At 41.0% G+C, this 24,886-nt stretch overlaps 3 protein-coding genes across 7 annotated transcripts; 2 read left to right on the top strand and 1 right to left on the bottom strand.

The window, feature by feature from the left end:
* The first annotated feature begins 22 nt into the window (after positions 1–22).
* Positions 23–9,186, top strand: NKAPD1 (NKAP domain containing 1). Of its 4 annotated transcripts, XM_058690271.1 has the most exons (7): positions 89–136; positions 665–694; positions 1,320–1,396; positions 2,396–2,496; positions 4,071–4,220; positions 5,734–5,787; positions 6,470–9,186. In XM_058690271.1, exons 3-7 carry the CDS (start codon positions 1,328–1,330, stop codon positions 6,975–6,977), a joined length of 882 nt encoding a protein of 293 aa, XP_058546254.1. In that variant the 5' UTR covers positions 89–136; positions 665–694; positions 1,320–1,327; the 3' UTR covers positions 6,978–9,186. The 4 variants fall into 4 exon arrangements, with proteins under 4 accessions (XP_058546255.1, XP_058546254.1, XP_058546253.1 ...); XM_058690272.1 differs by lacking the exon at positions 665–694 and having other exon boundaries at positions 23–136; XM_058690270.1 differs by lacking the exon at positions 89–136 and having other exon boundaries at positions 439–694.
* TIMM8B (translocase of inner mitochondrial membrane 8 homolog B) lies at positions 9,101–11,021 on the bottom strand. The gene is made up of 2 exons (XM_058690291.1): positions 10,869–11,021; positions 9,101–9,497 (listed from the first exon to the last, which is right to left on the bottom strand). The coding sequence occupies exons 1-2, from the start codon at positions 10,995–10,997 to the stop codon at positions 9,330–9,332; spliced, it is 297 nt and encodes a 98-aa protein (XP_058546274.1). The 5' UTR covers positions 10,998–11,021; the 3' UTR covers positions 9,101–9,329.
* A 16-nt stretch (positions 11,022–11,037) lies between these two features.
* SDHD (succinate dehydrogenase complex subunit D) lies at positions 11,038–22,443 on the top strand. 2 transcript variants are annotated; one of them, XM_058690287.1, is made up of 4 exons: positions 11,038–11,190; positions 14,569–14,685; positions 16,325–16,469; positions 21,473–22,443. In XM_058690287.1, exons 1-4 carry the CDS (start codon positions 11,139–11,141, stop codon positions 21,636–21,638), a joined length of 480 nt encoding a protein of 159 aa, XP_058546270.1. In that variant the 5' UTR covers positions 11,038–11,138; the 3' UTR covers positions 21,639–22,443. The 2 variants fall into 2 exon arrangements, with proteins under 2 accessions (XP_058546270.1, XP_058546271.1); XM_058690288.1 differs by lacking the exon at positions 16,325–16,469.
* Positions 22,444–24,886: the final 2,443 nt, after the last annotated feature.

Consider the following 24,886-nt stretch of genomic DNA (forward strand, 5'->3'; position numbering starts at 1 on the left):
TCTCCGCGTCTCCTGTTGGTGGGAAGAGTTTCTCAGGAGCACGACTTCCGGCCTGGAAGGGAAGTCCGCTCCCTTGTCTCCCAGACCTCCCCCTCCCCCCTCCCCAAATCCCCGCCACGCGAGGCTGCGGCGCACGGTATGGGTGTGTTTGTGTGTGTCTGTATGGGGAGGGCGTTTGGAGGGAAGGTTACCGGGAGCTCCGTGGCCGCTGGGGGGCAGGGATCCCGGTGACAGAGATGGGGGTATTTTCTCTGACTTCCTCTTGGAAGCTTCAACCCCCCCTTCGGGCACTCTAGGTATTTCTTGGGGCCCAGTCGAGGATTGTACCCGTCCAGAGCCTCCCCATCCTTTCGGGAGAGCGAAGCCCAACCCCCGGGTCCGTCCCAGAGGAGCGTGAGCGGGGAATGCCCCGTCTACCCGGCCCTCCGGATTCCGCGCCGGCGCAGATTCCGGCCTCAGTCCGGAAAGAGATCTTCCTGTCGGTCTGGGCTGGGGGCAAGGCAGCGGTGGCCTGGGCCGCGGGTGAGGGCAGAATAACCGGTGGGAAGGCTGCGTTTTCACGAAGGACTCGGGTGAAGCTGCAGAGCTGCCTTTGAGCCCTGACTCCTTGGCTTCCTGGGTCGGAGGAGATCTTGTAATGGAGTGGTTCTTCGTCTCACACTAGCAAGATGCCTGATTTCCTCAGGATCGAGGGGTGAGTGAGCGGTGGGGTGGTTGCACAAAACCGCTGCTAGCTACACACTGGATACCCTTGTCATCTGTATTTTGGAGGCTTCTGTACAAATTAGAAAGTAAAATTCTCCCGAGTGGAGAAATTTAGGGCCTCTGCATTTGATGTCAAATGTTGACATTTGCTGGTCCCTGATAGTCTCAAATCTAGATATTTGCTTCATGACGAACTGATTTTGGGGTTCCAGAGTTGATATCTAATCTGGACCTGGTTTGCCTTGGGCAGTCTGGCCTGGGGCAAGTTATGGCTTAAGGGAATTTCACCTACAAAATAAGAATGAAGATGTTTGCCTCTTATAAAACATGGGATTGTGTTGAAAATTAAATAAAATGGTGCTCTTGAAAGCACGTAACTTTGTGCAGTTTAAAAGAACTTCGACGTACATTTATTTCAGTTACATTCATCTTCATATTAGTGTGGTCAGACATTTTTCTTCTTTTAATGGTAAAGGGAAAACTACCCCTTAGGACTTCTGACTTCTTGTTCAGTGATCTTTTCTTTACCTCGTGCTTCCTTATAACATTGTAATAAAAGAGAAGGTAATAAAGGAAATTATTTTTATTAAGTGTTATATCTTGATTAATTTCAGATTGAAGAATGTCCCGGGTTCCATTGGGGAAAGTCCTCCTGAGGAATGTCATCCGGCATACAGATGCTCACAATAAGGTAAGAGGTACAATCTGGTTATTCCTCAACATTTATTGAAGGCATACAGTGTGCCAAGCATTATTTTGGCAGTTTGGAGATACAAAGGTGAATAAATTCGGTAATTATAATCAATTTGATAAGTACTGTAATAGAGACATACACAAAGTGCTTCAGTGCACTGAGGAATGAATAATGAAATCTGCCTTGGGAAATAAGGAAAGGCTTCACAGAATGGGTGGTATTTGAGCTGCTGATGATATTTGAATTAGTTCTCGTTTAACAGGTTAAACTTTACCATGTGTAAAAGATCATTCCAGACAGAAGGAACATCATGTATTCACATGGCAACAAAAAGGAGCATGAAGCACTTGGGGCTTGGCAATAAACTGTGCATTCAGAAAGTAGGGAGTGGGGGGGGCGGGGCCACGGGGTAGTGAGGGAAGATAAAGCTTGAATGGTAAGTTAGAGTTGGCTTGTGACGCTTTTTCCTCTAAATAATAAAGAAACCATCAAAGTCTTTAATTTGTATTTGTATCTTAGATGATTAGTTAGCTGGGTAGGGGATAGATCAGATGGAGTGAAATAATAGAGACACCAGTTAGTCAATTGCAGTGCTACTGGTGAGAGATGATGAGCGGTTTGCATGAAAACAGTGACTGAAGTGACAGTGAACAGGGATGAAGAGGAATTTAGGAGATAGAATCCCAAGAACTTGGTGACTAATTGAAACAGAAAGGATTATCATTTGATAATTGCAGCATAATTGCAAAATTAGTAAGGTGATAGGTGTGTCTGTGCAGGGTTAAAAAGTTCTCGTGTGGCTGCAGAACATTTGAGATTCACTGGGTTGGATTATTTAGCCACTCTAGAAATCCTGAATTTGTTTCCCAGGTTCCTGGTTATAACCCAATCTGTAATGCAATAATTAGTGCAGAGTGTTTTGTCAGTTACTTTTCTTTGATGTAAAATGTTATTTTTAGTCATTTATTTGTATTTCTTTTCTTTAAAAAAATGTAGATTCAGGAGGAATCAGATATGTGGAAAATAAGAGAACTGGAGAAACAGATGGAAGATGCCTACCGGGGAACCAAAAGGAAAATGTTACCCAGTAGTTCAAGGTGAAATTGCAGCTCTAAGAACCAAAATAATTCTGATCTTCTTTAGAACCGTTAACTTTCACGTAAAAGCATTTTAGTACGCTAAAGATAGATGAGTTCAGTTCTGTGAATCTTTAAGCCTTCCTTCTTTCATAAATCTAGACCCACGCATAAAGATAGTGGCTATGATACATATGGCTTAATTCTTGGTACTGAATTCCAAAATTCTACCTTGAACAACTTTAAAAGTTAAGGATTTTGTGTATTCTGACCTTGCTTGGTGGCTTTTAAGATTTACTGTTGGTAACTTACAGTCACTTAAGCTATCATTCACTCCTTTCCTCTGTTAGTCTTAGATTCTCTGTGAGCCTTTTCTTTACCCCATCTCCTTGTTGTGTTCACCAAGTCACACAGCCTTTCACATTACCTTCTAAATAGTTTCACTGTTGAGTATAAAGGATAATACAGGCTTAGTTGTCTTATCTATGGAGGTATAGGAATGTCTGAGTATTGGGAACATCTCTTGGGCTTCATATGCCTGTTAGTGTAGAGCTGTGTATATGAAAAATGACTATACTAATAATGCTAATTTCTAAACCCACCCAGGGAAACAATATATGAGATATTTAAGGAGAGTGAGTGTGCCTGTGGAGTACTCAGGCTTTGGAGTACATACAACTCAGGATTGGCTGTATGTGAAGGGCTTTAAACAAGAAAGTATTTGGGGTCTCCAAGGTAAAGAAGGCATGGTCTCAATATAAAAATAAATATCTTTGCAGATATTTGCAGATAAAATGTTTCCTTTCTAAAGATGGTCCTTTGAGAATTTAGAAGTTAGTGCAGATGATGGTTTGTCTTGTATTGCTTGTTCAATTCCAAGAGGCATTTCCAGGAACAAAATACTATTTTTAGAGTGAATTATTAATACCTGTCATGGTCTAATAAATCTTTAAATCATAATCTCTTTAGGGGCAGGATTCTGATTGTCTCATTTGCTATTACATTCCTAGCAGCTAGAACTGTGCCTAGCATATAGGCGGCCCTTAAACATTTTTGATAATCAGTTAGCTTGCAGAGTGACTTGTTAGTGGACCTTGTAAGCACAGGCTGTGTCAATGGTTCTCAACTGTTTTTCTACCCCAGCATCCTCATGGGTTAGGCCTTGTTCCTACTGTTAACTATGACCTCAGTGCAGAAGGTTGCTGGTTTTCGAGGAAGGGAAAACCTTTCCTGGAGATTCTGAAATCTCCAGAGTAGTTGGAAATTGTCACCAGCTGTGATTATTCTCAGCATCCTTCTTTGCATGCCCTCCTACTTGAGAATCAGTGAGCGAGCTACAGCGTGCCATAGTCCATAAGTCATTTTTGTCTGTATTCTGCAATAGGATGGGTAGTAATGGTCAGATTTTCCCTGGATAAGTGTACAGACTTAGACAGTAGAACAGATCGTGACTTTTTCCTTTTTTTTTTTTTAATACTAGTTATCAGGTGGTTGTTTTCCCCTTAGCTTGTTCAGTGGGTTTTGTGTATGACATTCCATAAAGGAACCTTGCAGATTGCTTCCAAATATAAAAGTTCTTCTGTTTTTCCTTATAGCCGGATGCGTAGTGATGGTTTTGATGAAGAAAGTCAAAGAGACTATTGGAGGCCAAAGACTGAAATTTCTGGGGCACTGGAAGATGACTTTCTTAAGGCTAAATCCTGGAATAAGAAGTTATATGATTATGAAGCTAATATGCCAGACAGGTTTGTAACTAAATTCTTGTGACCATTAATGATATCTGACTTGAGAGTATATACTTTTAAAAATTAATTATCCCTACAAAAACTTGCACACAAATGTTCATAGCATAATTATCATAATGGCCCCAAAGTGGAAACCCAAATGTCTGTCAACTGATGAAGGGATAAACAAAATGTGGTACAGTAGTCCCCACCCTTATCCATGAGGATATGTTCTAAGACCCCCAATGGTTGCCTAAAACCGTGAGTAGTACTGAACCCTATATATCTATGTTTTTTCCTATACATACATACTGATGATAAAGTTAATTTCTTTTTCTAGCTTTTAAATACTTATTTTTGAGAGAGAGAGTGAGCACGAGCAGGGGAGGGGCAGAGAGGCAGGGCAGAGGATCTGAAATGGGCTCTGTGCTGACAGCAGAGAGCCCTACCCCAGGCTCAAACTCACTAACCATGAGATCATGACCTGAGCTGAAGTCGGATGCTTAACCGACTGAGCCACCTAGGTGCCCCTGATGAAGTTTAATTTCTAAATTGGAGACAGTAAGAGCTTTACAATAACTAAAAATAGAACAATTGTAACAATATACTGTAATAAAATTTATATGAATGTGGTTTCTCAAATATCTTATTAATACTTCTTCTTGTGATGATGTGAGATGATAAAATGCCTGTGTGATGAGATGAAGTGAGGGGAATGATGTAGGCATTTTGATGTAGCGTTAGGCTGCTGCTGACCTCTGACAATATGACAGAAGGAGGGCGATCTGCTTCCAGAAAGCAAAATCAAAGATAAGGGGGGACTAATGTGATGTTCTTTGACGGTGAAAGGAATAAAGTACTGATATACTGTAACATGGATGAAGCTTGGAAACAGGTGGAAAAAACCAGACACAAAAGGCCACTTATTACATGATTCTATTTATATGGTATGTCCAGAATCGGCAAATCCATAGAGACAGAAAGTAGATTCGTGGTTGCCATGGGCTACAGGAGAGGGAGGAATGGAGAGTTAGTGCTAGAGGATGGAGTTCCTTTTTGGGTGATGAGAGTGTTCTGAAATTAGATAGTGGTGACGGTTGCACAACTCTGAATATACTAAAAGCCACTGAATTGTACACTTCAAAAGAGTGACTTTTATGGTATAGGAATTACATCTTAGTAAAATTGCTCTGTAAAAAACAGTTGTCCCAATATAGACAGCATTATGTTAAGAGTTGTTTTTGGAGAAGTATTTCACAGCTAAAGAGCAGAGTAGAAGAGTTCTTGAGAATGGCAAGTTCTCTTACAAATGGACAAAAGAATCCTTTGTGTCTAAAATGATAGTGTGCAGTACAGAAAATGTAGCCAGTTAAGTTACTGAGCTTGAAGATGGGGTTGGCTCTATGGTGTTTTCTTTGTTCTGTATGCCTGTCTGTGTATGCGTGCACTCGTAAGTCCATCTAATTTTTTTTTAACTTAAATGTATGTATTGCCTTAATAATAACTAACATATAATATCTGTGTCATCTTATAGATGGGGTCACAGCGGTTACAAAGAGTTATACCCTGAAGAATTTGAAACAGACAGGTAAGGCAAATAGGCTTACTGAAAAAAAAGTTAGAAACCAAGTGAACCAATACCAAGTAATACTATTCCAAATCTGAACTATAAATTGGGTTCCTAATTTTATTTATTTATTTATTTTAAAAATGTTTTTTATTTATTTTTGAGACAGAGAGAGCATTAGCAGGGGAAGGATAGAGAGAGAGGGAGACACAGAATCTGAAGCAGGCTCCAGGCTCTGAGCTGTCCGCACAGAGCCCGACTCGGGGCTTGAACTCATGGACTGTGAGATCATGACCTGAACCAAGTCGGATGCTTAACCAGCTGAGCCACCCAGGTGCTGTGGGTTCCTAATTTTATAAAGGAGATAACATTTGCCATTAAAAATGTAACCAGAAAATAATAGGCAATTTAGTTTGGAGATACTTGATATTTTGCCGTTTCCTGATTGATGTTCTGCATATACATAGCATTTAGGTTCTTCTACATAGTATTCCATACAGTAACTCAAGGTGACAGATGAGAATTTATCTTTAAGAAAACAAAATGAGAAAACAAAAAGAGTGATAGTCTCATAGTAACCCTACGTCAAAGCTCGTATTTAAAATTCAGATGTTAACCCCAACTTTCTATCTAGAGTGTAGAATACTAAGATATTAATAGACTTTTTATTTCCTATAGTAAAGCAGTTTCTCTTTTTTATTAGTAGTGACCAGCAAGATATTACCAATGGAAAAAAAACATCTCCCCAAGTAAAATCATCTACCCACGAGTCTCACAAACACAAGAAGTCAAAGAAATCCCACAAAAAAAAGCAGAAAAAAAAGTCACACAAAAAACAGAAGAAAAGCAAAAAGGAAGCCACAGATGTAACAGCAGATTCCTCAAGCGAGTTTTCAGAAGAAACTGGGGCTTCTAGTACCGGGAAAAGGAAACAGCCACATAAGCGCAAGAAAAAATCCAGGAAAAAGTCGCTCAAGAAACCTGCTTTATTCTTGGATGCAGAAAGTGATACTTCCCAGTCCGATGATTCCGCATCCAGCAGTTCTGAGGAAGGCGAGGAAAGAGACACTAAGAAAACCAAAAGGAAAAAGAGAGAGAAAAAAGTCCATATCCCTGTAGTTAACAATGAAATACAGGAGAGGACAAACAAACGCACAAATTGGAAAGTGGCTACAGATGAAAGGTCTGCAGAGAGTTCAGAGGATGACTAAATGAGAAAGAAACATTCTTCATTTGCCCATCTGACTGGTTACTTGCAGCTCTGTCACCTTGGGGTTTTGCCAGTGACTCTATTGCCCAGCACAGGGGCCCTGAGGTCAGAGCTGTCCTGTGCCATCTATATATGTTCTGACAGACTTGTCTTGTTTTGGCCTGTTAAACTTGATCCTCTTATTGTTAATAGGGAATCTGGTATTTTGTTATGAAGTTTTCTCGAAGAGATTATTTTTTGCAATTAATCACATTTAGGGTAGAGTGCATATACAGCAAATTAAAGGACCCAGAAAGCTGAACCCAATAATGACCTGGGTACACCAATTGGAATGTTGAATCTGGGGAAGGGCAAGGGTTGGGATCGAGAGGTGGATTGGAACCGGTGCTGTGTAGAATGCTGTAAGGGAACATCGTGTTGCTATCTTTATATAGCAGGTGCCAGGACTTAACTTTTTGTGTCTTCAGCCTTGGTGCTTTGATCTTTCTGTATTTGGCCCCTTAGATATGGTCCAGTTTATTTAATGAGAAAAAGTGTATAAGAACAAGATATTTTTCCTTCATAACATCCATAGACTGCTGTTATGAGACTAGGGTTTTTTGGTCAAATTTCTCTGCTGGACAGGGTCTGTAGCTACACTCAGTATACCCCTAAACATGGTAATTGGATAGTAAATGGTTTTCTACTTCCTTTGTTGTCTATTGCCTAAATGGCCATGTGTTCAAAATTCTTTCTTCGGTTGTCTTAATCCTCAACCAAATGGGATAAAGTTAGGAATTGGTCATGCTGTTTAATGGTGCTCTGAACAGGATTCAGGGTTGCAACTGCCATTTAAATGTTATCTTCCTTGTTCATTTCTAAATCTATTAATGAACTTTAGATTTTCCCTGAAGTTATGTTGAATCAGTTCCAAAATGAAACAGGCTTCTCAGGGATGCACCCACTTCTTCCCAGTCAGCCTTCTGATTAAAGCACCAAGCAGAGACCGTATTATTTCCCTTTGCTCTATACTGTGATCCCTACTGTTAATTCTTAAAAAAAACAAAATATCACTGAAAAAAGGCTGGTAGAACACAGGTGAGTTTTTTCATTATCACGGAATGTCAAGTGACATTGTTTTTCCTGGTTGTCACTTCATCGGCTGAGTAGAAAACTTGAAAACCCAGACTTTTGGTCTTGGTTCTGCCACTAACTAGTTATGAGGTCTGAACAGGTAAGTTAACCTTCCTGGCCTTACCTTCCCAATGTAGAATACAGAAATACTTAATGGTAGCATGACAGTCTAAGACACCAGCAATAGAATAGAACTATAACAACATTCCATGAGGTGGTAATACTTTGTGGTTCTAACTACTAAATTTGTTCTTTCCAGAACAGATTTCTAATAAAGTGCTTAGTCACAAAATACATGGTTGGCTAGAGGTTCTCATCCCTTGATTATAAGCAGGTGCTGCCTTTGAGGATATTTACTTGAAATATTAATACTTTGGTACTCAACTGTCATTGTTCCATGGCGTATATTTTTACCTTTGGGATTAGTGGGGGCCCATGGGTGGGAGGGCAGGACGTCTGTAATTACTACCTCTTAACCTAAAGCAATTGTTTTGTTCTTGAAGTAAGTGAAATCTTTGTTGGAAGGAGTCTTCATGTATTTTTTTGAAGCATTGTTTCTGTGCTATAAAAGTATTGATTTTAGCACAGACTCAGGAAGATGGGCCAGTGGAACAAGGCATCTCCAGGAAGTTGGTTCTGTTTTGGGCTTGACCTTCCCTTTCTCCCATACTAGCAGGCCTATTTCTATCCCAAGAATACACATCTTGCCTGTTTTGTTTTTTTGGTTGTTTTTTTTTTTTTTTTTTTTTTTGCCATGTTTACCTTTTTGGTCATGTATAAGCAATAAAGCTGTTTTCTGTTCTTCACCCTTCTCAACCCCAATTTCTCTTCTATACCTTAGGCTAAGGTTTTGATGGTTCTTCTAGCCCCCTTAATTAGTGGTTTAGGATGGCCCTTCAAAACCCAAGATCTCTCATTTGCACTACTGGTCTTGGAACACACTTGTTTCTAGTGTTCCTGCCCATCAGAGATCTCTATATTAAATCCTAGAATGGGGTTAAAAAAAAAGAGTTGGAGAATTCACATTTATTGAGTAATTGTTGTGATACAACATGGAATTTCTGAATTCCAAATAAATAAATTTCACTTTTTGAACATTTGATCTGTGACTTTTTAGCACCAACAGGCTTGGTAACAGCCTCAAGTTCACCTGACGATGGGCTGACAACCTTCCCCCAGTGGCCCATCAATCTGCTCTAACAAGTCCTTTGTTTCTTCTGTCATTCTCCCAAGGGATGGCCTATTGCCCTCCTTTCTGTACAATCTGGGCAAAGCGACTGGTGATAGCAAGAGTAGTGTCAATGAAGCGGTCCACACAGCTGGAGAGGCAGTTTTCAGTGCGAGAGTCTAGGCGATTCCCTGGCTTCTCCACACATTTATCCCAGCATAGCTCCATGAAGTGATGCACCTAAGGAGAAAGAAAATAGCCACTGATGTCTGCATATAGGTCTAACTCTGCCAACTTTATTTCCTTCCCATTCTTCTCATTTTCTATCACCTGATGGAATCATTCAATCAACAAACCATGGGCTCTCCTCTTTCCTCACTTCATAACTTGTCACCAGTATGGCCCAGATCCTTGTCCTTATGTTGCAATAATCCTTTATCCTCCCCATTTCTGTTTTTCTCTTTAGTGATTAAAAATTACTCTCCGTCACGTCACCCCTGTGTTTGCTTAATGCATCAGTTCCTCTCAGCCACTCAGGGCACTCCCTTATTTAACCACTAACCTGTTGTGCTTCCATGAAGTACATGCATAGCATACTCGACCCTTAATATTCCTGGAATGCCCTCCCTAAAGATTTTTCCCATTCTTCAACACAGTTCAAATTTTTACCTCCTTGAAGGCCACGGTCTATTTTTTACAACTGTGTTAAGTCCTTAATCAGATTGTAAATTTTCAGGCAGGGTGAGTATCTTTTATCTTCCCAATTAGCTCGAGTATAAGCTGGGAAGGTATGGTACCAATGAATGTCCCCCAAACCACTGCATTCATCTCACTCCAAATCTATCCCTTACAGAGCAGTTCTTTAACCATTTACTGAGGGCGTCCTTTTTGGGATGCTGAGTACTCAGTCAATACTGTCTGCGGTCCTAAAGTGTGACTGTCCTCAGTCTGAGACGTGGTTAAGCAACAAGCCATACTGGGAGTGGTCCTGCTGCTAGTAAGCGACCAGGCCGGGTTTCAAACGGTGGCGAAAGGGCTCCAAAACACTTGTTCTAAACTACAGTCCACAATGACTACTTCAGAGTCCACTTTTCTCCATTAATGTTCTACTATGTCGTTTTCAAATACATTATCGCATATGGTCTCTACAATCCAGTGAGACAGCAGGCGACTGACTGCAAAACCAGGACCCATATGGGTGGGTGTCTTGCCTAGAGGTACGTGGCCTGTAAGGGGCAGAGGCAGGATCAGAACCCAGACCTTCCGAATGCCAAGCCCAGAGAGCTCGCCGCCAAACTAGTTTCCGGTGACCTTGGCGTCGCCCGAACCTTTCTCCTCTGCTTTACACTTTCTCTTTCCCCCACGCCGGGTTTGCCGAATAGGCACCCGAGCACTACTGGTCACCAGGGCCTGGAGGGCCATGCTCATTTGTTTTCCGAGAAGAACCGGGCGCAGCAAGAACGAGCATTGGGCAGCCTCCCCGTAGCGAGGTGGCAGAGCTCTGCTAGTTTTTTTTCTAGCGGCAGTCACTTCGCGGGCTGAGTAAAGAGCCTGAAAAGTCAACCTGAGCCTCAGCCTCCTTTCTCTCCACCGCGGTCCTTGTCCTCGCACCTGTGCCGTGAACTGCGCTTTCTGTTGTTCGGCTGCCACCAGGCGCTGCAACTCCGCTTCGTCCGCCTCACCCAGCTCCGCCATCGTCCACCTCGAACTCCCGGCCTTCCTACGAGCGTGTGTGCGCATGCGCGGCGGACGCGCGCCAGCTCCCGACTTCCGGTTCACCCGGCATTTTCCTGTTTCTTGTTTTCTTTCGTTGTCGAGGGGTGGGAGTAATCGAGGGACTGCTTCCGGGTTGCTGGGTGACCTTGAACCTTCGGGAGAAAGATGGCGAATCTCTGGCGGCTGGGTGTCCTGTGTGGTGCGCAAGGAGGCCGAGGTGAGGGGTCCTGGCAGCCGGAGGTTCTTAGTACAGTCTCCAGCCAGGGAAGGGAGTGCGGTGAGGATTTGCCTCCAGGCGACGAGGCCTCTTGAGCAGGGAATCTCTCCATTCCGTTTGCCCATCTGGCTTCTGTCGAAACCATGGCGGTAATCACTGTTGCCTACGCGCCCAGACGTTCTCCCGAGCGCGTTATCACTCCCGCTCAGGGCTGACGTGGGGATGGATGATCTGAAAGAGAGCTCCTGGAAGTTACGGTCCTGCTGCAGCTATTCATAAGAGTTCTGTTTTTTCTCCCCATACAATGTCCGTAGAATGCACCCACCCTGCATTGGAAAAGTGTGTTAGGCTCTAAGTCCCAATGCCTGGTCTTGCCCATTTACCCGGCGTTGGCATAGGGGTCGGGAGATCAACTTGATAATCATTCACCTGGGCATTTGTATTCAACCAGACACTGTAGTAGGATTGGGATACAGATGTGAATAAAACATAGTTCCTGTCCTCGCAGAGTTTTCATTTTTATACGGAAAACACACGTAAGCATAACTTAACATAAAGCACAAACTGTTGTACTGTACATAAATTACTATGGTAGTCCAGAGGAAGAACATATTTAGCTGTATGTTTTGGAAAGGTTACCCTCTCTTGGTTCCTGAAGGAAGTGTGTCCTATTTGAGTCTTGAGGATAAGGAAGGCCACAGGACAAAGGACATTACAGTTGGAACTACTGGAATGAGCTAAAGTAATGATGAAGGTGTAGGAATGTGAAGTAGGAGAGTAAATAAACTAGATATTAGTGCATGAAACTGAAGGTGAGGAATGAGAGATGAATCTGGAAAGGTGAGCTGGAATCAAATCATGGAAGAACTTGTCTTGATAAGGAGTGTGCATTTACCTGCTCTGAAGGGGACCATTGAAAGATTTGACATAGAGTTGCAGTTTAAATCGATCGCTTGAGTAACACTGTGGTAGATGGCCATCATAGGAGATGGGACCGGCTAGGACACACGTCAGGGAGATGAGATAGGACACTGTTGGAGTAGTACAAACAAAGAGCAGATTATCTCAAGAAATGTTAAGGAGATACATCAGTATGATTTGGTGATTGACAATTTAGGGAGGGAAATTTTACATGACTTGCAGATTTTTGGTTTAGGTTAAAGAGTGGCTGGGATGTTATTAAATAAAGTGGCGAACAAGCAAATGGAAGACGAGTTTGGTTGAGAAAGTGAGTTGAAGGATGAATGTAATTTTTGGCATGGTGAGTTTGAGGATCATGTAGGGTATCTCAGGGGAGAGACCCAGGAGGCACTGACACTTCTGAAACTCTGGAGAGATAGCAGGGTTGCAGATACAGAATTGGGTGTCATCAGCTTATGGGTAGAATAAGCTGAGTGGACAGAAGGGCCAAGGGTGGTCTTAAGACATGAGGAGAGCAATGGGCAGATGATAGAAAGTTGGGAAAACATTAAGAGTGAATGTGGGAGGAGTTTGATATAGGATGTCAGACAATCAAAGGGAGGACTAGAAGAGAGTTCATCAGAACAGAAGAGAGGAAAGGTCCAATAGGGTGGAGATTAAAGGGTGTTTGTTGGATGTGATCACATGGAGACCATTGGCAACTTAAAGCAGTTTTAGTAGGGATGACAATAAGTTTCAGAGTTGAAGAATGATAGGGAAGTGAATAAGTGGAGGTGATTTAGCCAACACTTTAAAGAAGCATAATTGGAAGAGCCAAATTATGGGAAGAGCCCAAATGTCCATCAACTGATGAATGGATAAAGAAGCAGTGGCATATATATATACAATGAAATACTACTTGGCAATGAAAAAGAATGAAATTTTGCCATTTGCAACAGTGTGGATGGAACTGGAGGGTATTATGCTAAGTGAAATAAGTCAGTCAGAGAAAGACATATATGTTTTCACTCATATATGGAACTTGAGAAACTTAACAGAGGACCATGGGGGAAGGGAAGGAAAAAAATAGTTACAAACTGAGATACAGTACAGAGAACAAACCGAGGGTTGATGGGGGAGGCGGGAGGGGGAGGGGAAAATGTGGGATGGGCATTGAGGAGGGCACTTGTTGGGATGAGCACTGGGTGTTGGATGTAAGCAATGAATCATGAGAATCTACCCTCGAAACCAAGAGCGCGCTGTATACTCTGTATATTATCTAACTTGACAATAAATTATATTAAAAAAAAAATAAAGAAGCATAGTTGGAAATGGCCAATAGGAAGGAAGGAGAGGTGAAAGACACAGGAGAGAAATTACCTCTTATTGAGTAATTATGACATTCTGGGAATTATGCTAAGCACCTTTCATATATTAATTTTCAGTGGAGTATTATGAAGTAAGTGCTACTATTTTCATTTTACAGATAAGGACATTTAGACTTAGAGAGGCTGTTTAACTTAATTGCTCATCACCTCACAGCTAGTAAGTGGTGGCATTGCATGAACTAGGTCTAGTTTTTAACCAAGAGACAGGATCAAAAAGGGGACAGAACGGGATAGGTTCAAGAGTACAAGTGTAGGGGTGCCTGAGTGGCTCAGTCGGTTAAACGTCCAACTTAGGCTCAGGTCATGATCTCGTTAGTGAGTTCAGCCCCACATTGAGCTCTTTGCTGAGGGCACAGACCCTGCTTGGGATTCTCTGTCCCCCCTCCTCTCTGCCTCTCTCTCTTAAAATAAATAAAACATTTAAAAAAATTAGAAAGGAGTACAAGTGGAGAAACTGATCTTGAAAAGTAAGATGGTAATAGATGTACTTCCTAAATTAGACTGAATTCCTTGAGGACAAAGACTGTCTTGTCTCTTGCTCCAATGAAGAGCATGCTTTTACCTGCAGTAAATGTTTGTTGGATGAACAGATGAATAAATGGAAAGAGAAAGGAACTATAATTTACTATTTACTTATTTATTTATTTGAAGTTTATTTTGAGAGAGAGTGCGCATGCGAGCAGGTGAGGGGGGAGAGAGAGAGAGAGAGAGAGAGCGAGCAAGCAGGCTCCACACTGCTAGAACAGAGCCCCATATGGGGCTTGAACCCATGAATCGTGAGATCATGACCTGAGTCAAAATCAAGAGTCAGACCCTCAACCAACTGAGCCACACAGGTGCCCTATAATTTACTTTATAAAATTGGTAAGAGTGAAGCCCTTTTACATAAGTGGTTCATTGATTTTTCAATCTTTCAATGGCTACTTAGTCTGACTTCATAGTAATCCAGGGAAATATATACTGTCCTCGTTTTACAAATGAGTTGTTATCCCCTGTTTGGAGTAAATAGCTTGCTTATGGTCATTTAGAAAGTCTGTTATTCCTGTTAAAGGAGAAATGTTTATGACCTCCCTTATATCTCTTTCCTCAGCTCTGTTTCTCCGAATTCCAGTAGTCAGACCTGCTTATGTCTCAGCATTTCTCCAGGACCAACCTACCCCAGGACAGTGTAGAACACAGCACATTCACCTGTCACCCAACCACCATGGTACGTTTTTTTTTTTTTTTTTCTTTCATTGCTGCTGCTTTTTGGGCTCTTTTCATCTTTGTCTTGGGTAATTTTCATGCCTTTGGCAGGACTTGCTATCTGTGGAGTGGAATTCTTATGTCCAACTCTGTCAGATGAAGACCTGTTTAGCCTGCACCTTGGGGCAGACAATGCCACAATGGTTGAAGGATGCCATTTACACTGAAAGAGAACCCTTCTGGTCTAAGTCTATGAAAATTTCAATTTTTTTTTTTTTAATTTTTTTTTCAACGTTTTTTATTTATTTTTGGGACAGAGAGAGACAGAGCATGAATGGGGGAGGGGCAGAGAGAGAGGGAGACACAGAATCGGAAACAGGCTCCAGGCTCCGAGCCATCAGCCCAGAGCCCGACGCGGGGCTTGAACTCACGGACCGCGAGATCGTGACCTGGCTGAAGTCGGACGCTTAACCGACTGCGCCACACAGGCGCCCCGAAAATTTCAATTTTTTTAAAGGAAATAGTTTTGTAGGAAGAGTCTATAAAATATAGTCACTCTTATTTAGCTGATAGAGAGGAACCATATACAAGTAATTTAGAATAATAGACAATTTAAAAAGTCATACATATTTATAGCTGTTAACTGAATTATTTTTATTTAGGTTGATACTAAAATCACATGGCATTTTTGGGGTGAATATTATGGAAAACCTGTAAGTGAATAGTAAGTCAACTATTATTTCTAGTTTTAGAGTCTGGAAAGATCTGTATTTTATAAAGATAAAGATTCCTCTTGATTCTTAAGTCAGTAACTTATGTACAGTTGCATCTGAATTATGAGAAATTAGGCAAGTATAGTTTTTCTGCTTTTTAGAGTTATTTTGTCTTGTTTAGTTCAGTTAAATTTAGCAGAGTGGTTTTAATTTAAAGTGCATGGGACTGAAAGCAAGCCCTTGAAGTTTTAAACATGGTTTTTAATGTATGCGTCCATGTGCATTTTTCTGGGGAATATCTCTGTCCTTTTATTAGATTCCCAAAGAGATCTGTAACCAAAAAAGAGGCTCCCGAAGAAATGTTTAAAGCCCACTTTGTTTTTCACTTATTTAAAAGAAGTTTTCATGTTCATGTTCACACCTGTTTTGGACTATTTATAAGTAATGGGACAGAAGAAGGACCATAATCCTAAAAGTTCACATCAGAACTTTTTGAATTGGCTGGTTTGGTTTTTTTGGGGGGAGGATTTTTAGTATTACCTTCAAATTCTAAAAATTAGAATGTGTAAATAAAAGAGTAATGTTTTAAAGGAATTCCTTTGCTGGTATTAACTTACATTCGTAAAGTATCTGTCCATTACACTAAAGCCCAAGGTTGGTGGTTCTGCAAAGGTAGTTCATCCATCTTCTGGCCTGTCAGCAAATCGGATCAGTCTTCTAATGCATTTAAATAGGCACTGTGACACCTCGAGCTAAAGAGCGTCAAAGAAGGGAGATAGCATCTTTCTCATTTACCTTCTTTATCTTATTCTCTTTATGCTCAGTTAAGTCTCATATGCATACTATTTGCCATTCTGTCAGCTGGGTTATTTTGTGGCAAATACTGAATGTGAGATATGTGTGTTTTCCCCTTTCAACTCTTACAAATCTGGTCCCTCCTTTTTATAGCTGGTTCCAAGGCTTCATCTCTCCACTGGACTGGTGAGAGGGTGGTCAGTGTTTTGCTCCTGGGCCTAATTCCAGCTGCTTATTTGAATCCCAGCTCTGCGATGGACTACTCCTTGGCTGCAGCCCTCACGCTCCATAGTCACTGGCAAGTACAGCAGACCCTTCAGTGTTACGTTGCTAAGTTTATTTGCTGTGAGCTTGTCCCGTTACTGCAGATGAGGGAGAAGTTGATTGAGATAATCAGACCTGTAGACAACTTTAAAACCTATAAAGTATTTGTATGCCCAGATTTGTGTATCTGCCTGCCTATTTGATGTCTTCTCTTCCATGTCTAATAGGCATTTTGAATATAGCATGTTATAAAACTGAGTTCGTGGACTCCCCAGATCTCTTCCTCTAGCACTCTTGCCGATCTGAATTAATGGCATTTGCACTCTTCTAATTGTTCATGCCTGAAACCTGGTCATCATCTTTGGTTTCAGTAGTAGTCACCTAACTGGTCCTCCTTCTGTCTATTCCCAACACAGCAGTCTCAGTGATCCTTTCAGATGAAGACATTCTCCTTCTCAAAACACTTTGCAGTCTTTTAACCTTCCTCAGACCAAAAGTCAGAATTCTCATGATGGTCTACCGACCCAGTGTAGTCTGGCTCTCTTTCTTCCTGAATTTCCAGCTACTCTCTCTGTCATTCACAGCGGCTTTCATGATAATTTTTGGACACTCCAGGGACACTCCAGGCCTCAAGGCTCTACTTTGCTTCTGCCTGACACGCTCTTTCTCTAGTTACATGGCTTATTCCTCATTTCCTTCACATCTGAACTGTCACCTTCTCAATGAAGCCTTCTCTAACCACTTATTCACAATTACAGTGTCCTTCCCAGTATGTCTTATCCCTCTCCCCTGTTTTATTTTTCTCAGTAGTGCTTATTACCTTCTACTATACTGTATCATCTATTTATCATTTTGTGTATTCCTTGTTTCCCCTCATTAGAATGAAAGCACTGATACAGAAAATTACAAGAATCACATCCATGGCAAAAAAAAAAAAAAGAATCACATCCATGGCTTAATGAATTATTGCAAGGGTAATGCTGCCCAGGTCAAGAAATTGAACGTTGCCACCTACTCCAGAAGCTTCTTCCTGTGTTCTACCTCAGTCATAACTGTTCAGCATCCTCCCAACCAGGAACCATTATCCTGGTTTTTATAGTAATCACTCCCTTACATTTTAGTGTGGTTTTATCACTCAGTTGTGCGTCCTTAGACACTGTAGTTAAGTGTTGCCCATTTTATTTATTTTTTTTTTTTTTAATTTTTTCAACGTTTTTTATTTATTTTTGGGACAGAGAGAGACAGAGCATGAACGGGGGAGGGGCAGAGAGAGAGGGAGACACAGAATCGGAAACAGGCTCCAGGCTCCGAGCCATCAGCCCAGAGCCTGACGCGGGGCTCGAACTCACGGACCGCGAGATCGTGACCTGGCTGAAGTCGGACGCTTAACCGACTGCGCCACCCAGGCGCCCCAAGTGTTGCCCATTTTAAAAAAAGAAAACAGACTTTTGGCTGTTTTTGTTTGTTGTTATATATATTTAATGCCTAGAGCAGTCCCTGACACACACTAAGTAAATATTTATTGAATGAGTGAATTCCCAGCTTCGATTTATTTTATCCAGTGTAGTTTGTTAGACTTTCTAAGTTAATGAACCCTCTGAAAAGTTTGTAAATAACAGTTGGGATCTTTGAGTTCATTTTATGTTGTTTTATAAGGACAACATGATATTGTGGGCAGGGGAAGCATTTTTGGGTTGTTAGAACTGAAAGGACTTGGGAATACCTTAACCAACCCTGTTATTTTACAGATGTGGACACTAAACCCCGGGGAAGGTTAAGTGATCTATCAGAATGATTTTGTAGATTAGTGTTACAAGGGATTTTGCTTACCTAATTTTCTAGGGATGGTCAGGGGAATTACCCTTTAATCTACAGACCTTTCAAAATACAGGATTCCATTGCATATGAAATATTAGATCACAAGTACAGGAATATTTCTCTAATATGTGGTTCTTGGCAGGAGATCCATCTAAATCAACGAAAAGTCAGATTAAGAATTCTAACATAATATATTTATATATATTTTTTATTCTATTCTCCAGTTACCTTACTAATTCTTCCTTCTCTCTCTCTCTCTCTCTCTCTCTCTCTCTCTCTCTCTCTCTCTCTGTCTCTTTCTCTCACACACACATACACACAGGATGACTTAAAAGAATGTCTGTAATTGTGCATTAATTCCTCAGCATCCATTCTCTTTTAATCCACATTAATTGGGCTTTTATCCTAACTACATGACTGAAGTCATTCTTACCAATATCCCCCAAAACCTTCATTTTTCCAAATCCAGCTGTCTGTTCTCGGTCTTCCTCTTACTTGAACTCTCAGCACCGTTCAACTTAATTGGCCATCCCCTCCTTAAATAATTTTTTTTGGCTCTGTAGACCCTGTGCCCACCATTTTCCTCCACCTCACTAGCTGCACCTTCTCAGTCTCTGATGCCAGCTTCTCCCCTTGTCTGACCTGTGAACGAGAAAGCCCTGAATCCTGGGCTCAGTTTTCCTTTCTTAATTTCTCTAATTTCCTGAGGCGAGCTCAGATCTGACCTCTTCTTGATCTGCAGTCCTGTGATTCCACTTGTCTAACCAGTGGAGTCCATTTGAATGTGTAATAGTCACCTCAAATTTAACATTGCCAAAGCCACTCTTGTCCGCCCCAAATCTCTCTTGATTTTCCCTTTAAGCTGCCTCCTTTCCTGTTCTTCCCTAACTCCATTAAATCATAGTTGCTCAAGCCAAAAATCCTAGGAGTTATTGCAGATACTTCTTTTTGTCTTATCCCACATCCAGTCCATCGGATCTTTCTGTTTGTTCCCTCTTTAAAACATAGCCTGTCTGAATTGTCACTTCACACCATCTCCCCCGTCACCAGCCTAGGTTGAGCCAACAATCTTGCCGAGGCTACTTTATTTGCCTCCTAACTGGTTTTCTGTTTCTGTTCTTGTCCTCTCTTCTGCTGCCTGCACTCTCCATTCACCATACTGCAGCCAAGGTGGTCTTTTTTAAAAGAAAAATTACATCTCTTTATAGGAGATATACAAATGGCTCATAAGCAACATGAAAAAATGCTCAACACCATTTTTTATTAGAGAAATGCAAATCACAACCACAATGAGCTGCCACTTCATACTTAATAGGATGGCTGTAATCAAAAAGATGGGCGATGACAAGTGTTTCAAGGATGTGGAGAAGTTGGGAGTCCTCCTATGTCTGCTGGGAATTTAAGAAGTTGGAGCCGCTTTGGAAAACAGTTTGGCAGTTCTAACAAAAAGTTAGAGTCACCATATAACTCATCGATTCCACTTTTATGTGTACATCCCTCAAAATTGAAAACATATCCTGACACAAAAACTTGAATAGTAATATTCATACAGTGTAATTTACAATAGCCAAAAAGCAAAAACAATCCAAGTACGTGCCACAATGTTGATGAACCTTGAAAATGTGAAGTGAAAGAAACTTGACACAAAAGGCCACATGTTGTATGATTTCATTTATATAAAATGTACATAATAGGCAAGTCTGTAGAAATAGAAAACAAGTTAGTTGTTGAATAATGAGCTCATGGATGCAGGGTTTCTTTTTGGGGTGATGAGAATTAAATAGTGATGATGTTGCACAACTTTGTGAATACACTACAAACCAGTGAAGTGTACACAAAAAAGGGTTAATTTTATGGGGCGTGCCTGGCTGGGGCAGTGGGTAGAGCCTGGTACCTGGTGTCAGGGTCGTGAGTTCAAGCTCCACATTGGGCATAGTGCTTGCTCACTTTAAAAAGTGTTAATTTTATGGTATGTGAATTATATCTCACTAAAGCTGTTATTAAAAAAGTAAAATTAGGGGCGTCTGGGTGGCTCAGTCGGTTGAGCGTCCAACTTTGGCTCAGGTCGTGATCTCGCGGTCTGTGAGTTTGAGCCCCGTGTCAGGCTCTGTGCTGACAGCGCAGAGCCCGGAGCCTGTTTCAGATTCTGTGTCTCCCTCTCTCTCTCTGACCCTCCCGCATTCATGCTCTGTCTCTCTCTGTCTCAAAATAAATAAACGTTAAAAAAATAAAATAAATAAAAAAATAAATTAAAAAAAAGTAAAATTAGGTCACTCCTTACTTAGGTTACTCCCTACTTAAAAACACGTCTGTGGTGTCCCATTACATTTCATATGAAATTCAGACTTTTTTTTTTTTTTTTAAGATTTTTATTTTTAAGTAATCCCTGTACCCTATGTGAGGGTCGAACTCACAACCCCGAGATCAAGAGTCATGTGCTCCATGGACTGAGCCAGCCAGTCATCCCTGAAATAATAAACTTTTATTATGACCTTCAGGGCCCTATGTGATCTGCCTTTCCATTATGATCTGGTCCTCCAGTCACACTAATCTTTTTACTATTCCTCAAAGATGCCAAGGTCATTGTCACTTCTGTTTGGAACGTTCTTCTCATTCAGGTCATCCTTTCTAAAATATTTTCTCATAGCACATACATATTTATTTTCTCCTTCACTAGAATCTGTTCCATAAAGGCAAGGATGCTGTCTTATTTGCTGTTCTTTCAACATCTATAACAGGTTCTGGCACATAATATCTGCTTCATAAATTTTTTTTAATTAATGAAAAATTCTATAGAGCATTTGTTTTAAAGTTTATTTGTTTGTTTATTTATTTATTTATTTATTTATTTATTTATTCATTATTAATCTCTACACCCAGTGTGGGACTTGAACTTACTACCCTGTGATCAAAGAGTCACACGCTTCTCCGACTGACCTAGGCTGGTGCCCCTGGAGCATTTGTTTTAATTAAACAAACAAACAACAACCAAGATTTTGTATATAGAGTGGCAGTTAACTACTGTCTTTGATAGAAGTAACTCTGGAAAATTGAATCTGAAGAATAGAGATGTCTTTATTATATTACTGGGAAACTCTTGATTCCCTCATTTTGGTTTATGATTCTTTGACCTTGAGTTGTACTTTGAACCTGATAATTATTATTTTGCAGTCAAGTTAGCTGTTTCGCTTTCTTTTGTACTGTTATTTTTTTCTTTAGGGGCCTTGGACAAGTGGTTACTGACTATGTTCATGGAGATGCTTTGCAGAAAACCGCCAAGGCAGGAGTTTTGGCCCTGTCAGCTTTAACCTTTGCTGGGCTGTGTTATTTCAACTATCATGATGTGGGCATCTGCAAAGCTGTTGCCATGCTGTGGAAGCTCTGACCTTTTTGACTTAATACCACGAGAATTGATTGTACACCTCTTTGCCTCTGCTCTGTCATGCCATTGAACTCACAATAAGGAGGAAATAACAGATAAGTCCATTGGTGAGACAAACCTCTTCTCCTAATCGCCTGGTTATTTTTAGAATTTAGTCTTTGAGGAAAAGGTTTGAGAGAAATTGTATCCAAGTAATTTAGGGACTGAGTTCCTTGTTCTGGTGAGTTTATGGGGTTGTCTCCCAGCTTCTCACAAGACTCAGCATAACTAAACATTGCATATGAGCTTTTGCCTGTTAGCTTTTCAAATTCTTAAAGGGAATTCAGCTTTATTACTATCAATACCTGATCAAACGTCTATGTTTGTCCTGGGAATGATGGTGAAAGGGAAAGACTGTTCATTCACAAGTAAAGACTTTGCAGAAAATTAGTCAGTGTTTAATTTTTGAAAACTTCCCTCTCTGTTATACCAGTTATTAATGGTTACATGTCCTAGGGAAATTTTAAAGTTAGGAAATCCTGCTCTTTGACATTACTCATTTCTAAAGCTTGGGAGGAGGAGCCTGGAGAGCTTCTGAGTGTAGAAAAATTCCATGTAGGGAAGAGGTACCCTTATAGATGTATCAAAATATTACAGATTCTGAACTGAGACTTAATCCTCAAATGTGTTTATTTTACTTGTCCTAATGTTCTACAAATATAAAACTGTAAGTAATAAATTGTTATTTTCCCACTGTAGGAATCTCTAATGTGAAAATGTATTCTATGAAATAAAGTTTTTTTAAAAATAAAATGCTATATAATAAAAATGTATTGTAGTCTTTTATGTATTAACTGTCCATAGTTTTATTCAGTAGTACTTGGTGTCTTTTGCATATATAGCACCAAAATAGGACTATTTAAGTTTCCTTCTAGGGCTTAGCAGTGACGTAAATTACAAAGTACTGTGATACAAAAAAGACTCATATGTAAGAGACAGAAATACATTGAGTATGAGTGGTTTGGTATAAGAGGAGTGTTAAATACATTTGACCTTCGAACAGCAGTTGCACGGGTCCAGTTAATATGTGGATTTTTTCAATGTATACAGTATAGTACTGTAAATGTATTTCTTCTTTGGGGTTTTTATATTTTTTTCTAGCTTTATGGTAAATACAGCATATAAATCTTATAACATAAAAAAATACATGTTAATTAACTGTCTAGGTTATCAGTAAGACTTTTGGTCACTGCTAGGCTGTTAGTAGTTCAGTTTTTGGGGAGTCACACAGATTTCTGACTGTGTAAGGTGTCAGTGTCCCTAACCCCCTTGTCACTTAAGGGCCAACTGTAGTAGGATTTAGAATGATGTTCCAGATCATGATGTTCTGCAAATGCCAACCTTCGGTGTTTAAATTATATTCTGTATGCAGTTAGTTTGGTCTGAAGGGTGAGTGTAAGGCATGATGGTTTGTTTCTCGTAGCAACATAGTAGAGCTGGCACTGGGCGCATTTCCCTGAGGACCTTACTGCGCAGCTGAGGCAAGCTATGGAAGCGCGGCTGGCTAGAAGGGTAAGTGTGTTCACAAATGTCTGTAGTAGGGGTTATAGGTAAGCTCCCCTTAATGTGCTAACAGCCTTGTCAGAGACTCCGATGTATATTAAGGGTTTAGGAAGAGGCGATTAATTCTCTTTTGGGGGTCGCTTAAATGTCTGCAAGGGCACAATGCCTGAATACCAGTGGTTCACCAGGGACTGTTGGTGGAGGACCTATCTGCCTTGGCAGGGAGAAATAAAATACTAGTAATAATATTACTAATGAAATAGTAATAAAGCTTACATTGTTTAGAATTGGTGTTCTTGGGGCGCCTGGATGGCTCAGTCGGCTAAGCATTTGACTTTGGCTCAGGTCGTGATCTCACAATTTGTGCATTTGAGCCCTGCATCGGGTTCTCTGCTGTCAGCGCAGAGCCCGCTTTGGATCCTCTGTCCCTGCCTCTCTCCGCCCTGCCCCATTCTTACACGAGCTTTCTCTTTCTCAAAAATAAATAAACATTAAAAAAAAAAAATTGCTGGTTCATGATGATCATAAAAAACAGACTGACCTTTATTTGGTTTTATTGTTGGCCTTAAGTTCTGTGTAGACAATAATTCCCCCTTCATGTCATTCCTCTCTTCCCCCTCCCCTCGCCCCCGGAACAGTACTGTAAAATAGAGTTTTCCATATAGTTGAAATGGGGAGGGCCGGAATTGGAGAATATCACCAACACCATCACACCACAGTTTGGGTCTGGAGAGGTGTCTAATGCTAATAAGCTTCATTAGATGGTGAGTGAGAAGTCAGAGGGTTAGGCTGGTTGGGTACTGCCTGCCCTAAGGTCCCAGCTGAGCTGTTGCTGTGGCAGATCCTTGGGTTGCTATGAGCTGCTGGCGCAGCAGGTGAAAATGAGGCAGGGCCTGTTGCAGTAGGTTTCTGAGAGTAAGTAGGACCTCGTCACAACTGTGTTTCAGAGAGAACTGGGGTGACGTGAGGAAGGCTGACAAACTAGATGCAGAAGGACGTGTATGAGGATAGAGGAAGAAAGGGCCTGTACTCTGATGGCGGCAGCGGGACATAGGAGTCAGTTGTAAAGGTATTGTAGAAATGAAATACATTTATCTGACAGGTATTAAGTACCTCATGTAATGTGTACCATGGATAAAGAGGTGAGTCCTCTGACTTTAAAAGGAGTTCATAGTCTAATCCGGACAACAGATAAGTGATGGCAGTACCCTGTGGTAAGTGCAATAACAGTTAAGCACATCAAGCAGTGATATAACAAAGGGCACACTAAGAATTTGCTTGCAAGTTTCCTGGAAGATTCTTGACCTGGTTTCTGAAAGATAAAGAGCTGACAAGTAGCCACGGAAGCTGGGGTGAATTGTGAGGGCCTCTAGAGGGTAGACCAAGCAGAAGTGCACACAAGCTGGAGAGGGGCTGAGAGAGAGAGACAGGGAAGGAGGCAGAGGATCCGAAGTGGGCTCTGTGCAGACAACAGAGAGCCTGATGCGGGTCTCAAACTCGTGAACCATGAGATCATGACCTGAGCTGAAGTTGGATGCTTAACCGACTGAGCCACCTAGGCGCCCCAGTCAGATGTTTATTTTAAATAGGTTTTGCTGGCAGCTATGTGAAGTACGCATTTGAGGGAGGTAAGCATGGAAATGTTAATGTTTCAGTGATGCAGAAAAGAAATGATGAAAGTCAGTAGCTGGAATGAAGAAAACACATTT

This window comes from Neofelis nebulosa, chromosome 10 (assembly GCF_028018385.1).
Source record: "Neofelis nebulosa isolate mNeoNeb1 chromosome 10, mNeoNeb1.pri, whole genome shotgun sequence".
Classification (NCBI taxonomy): Eukaryota; Metazoa; Chordata; class Mammalia; order Carnivora; family Felidae; genus Neofelis; species Neofelis nebulosa.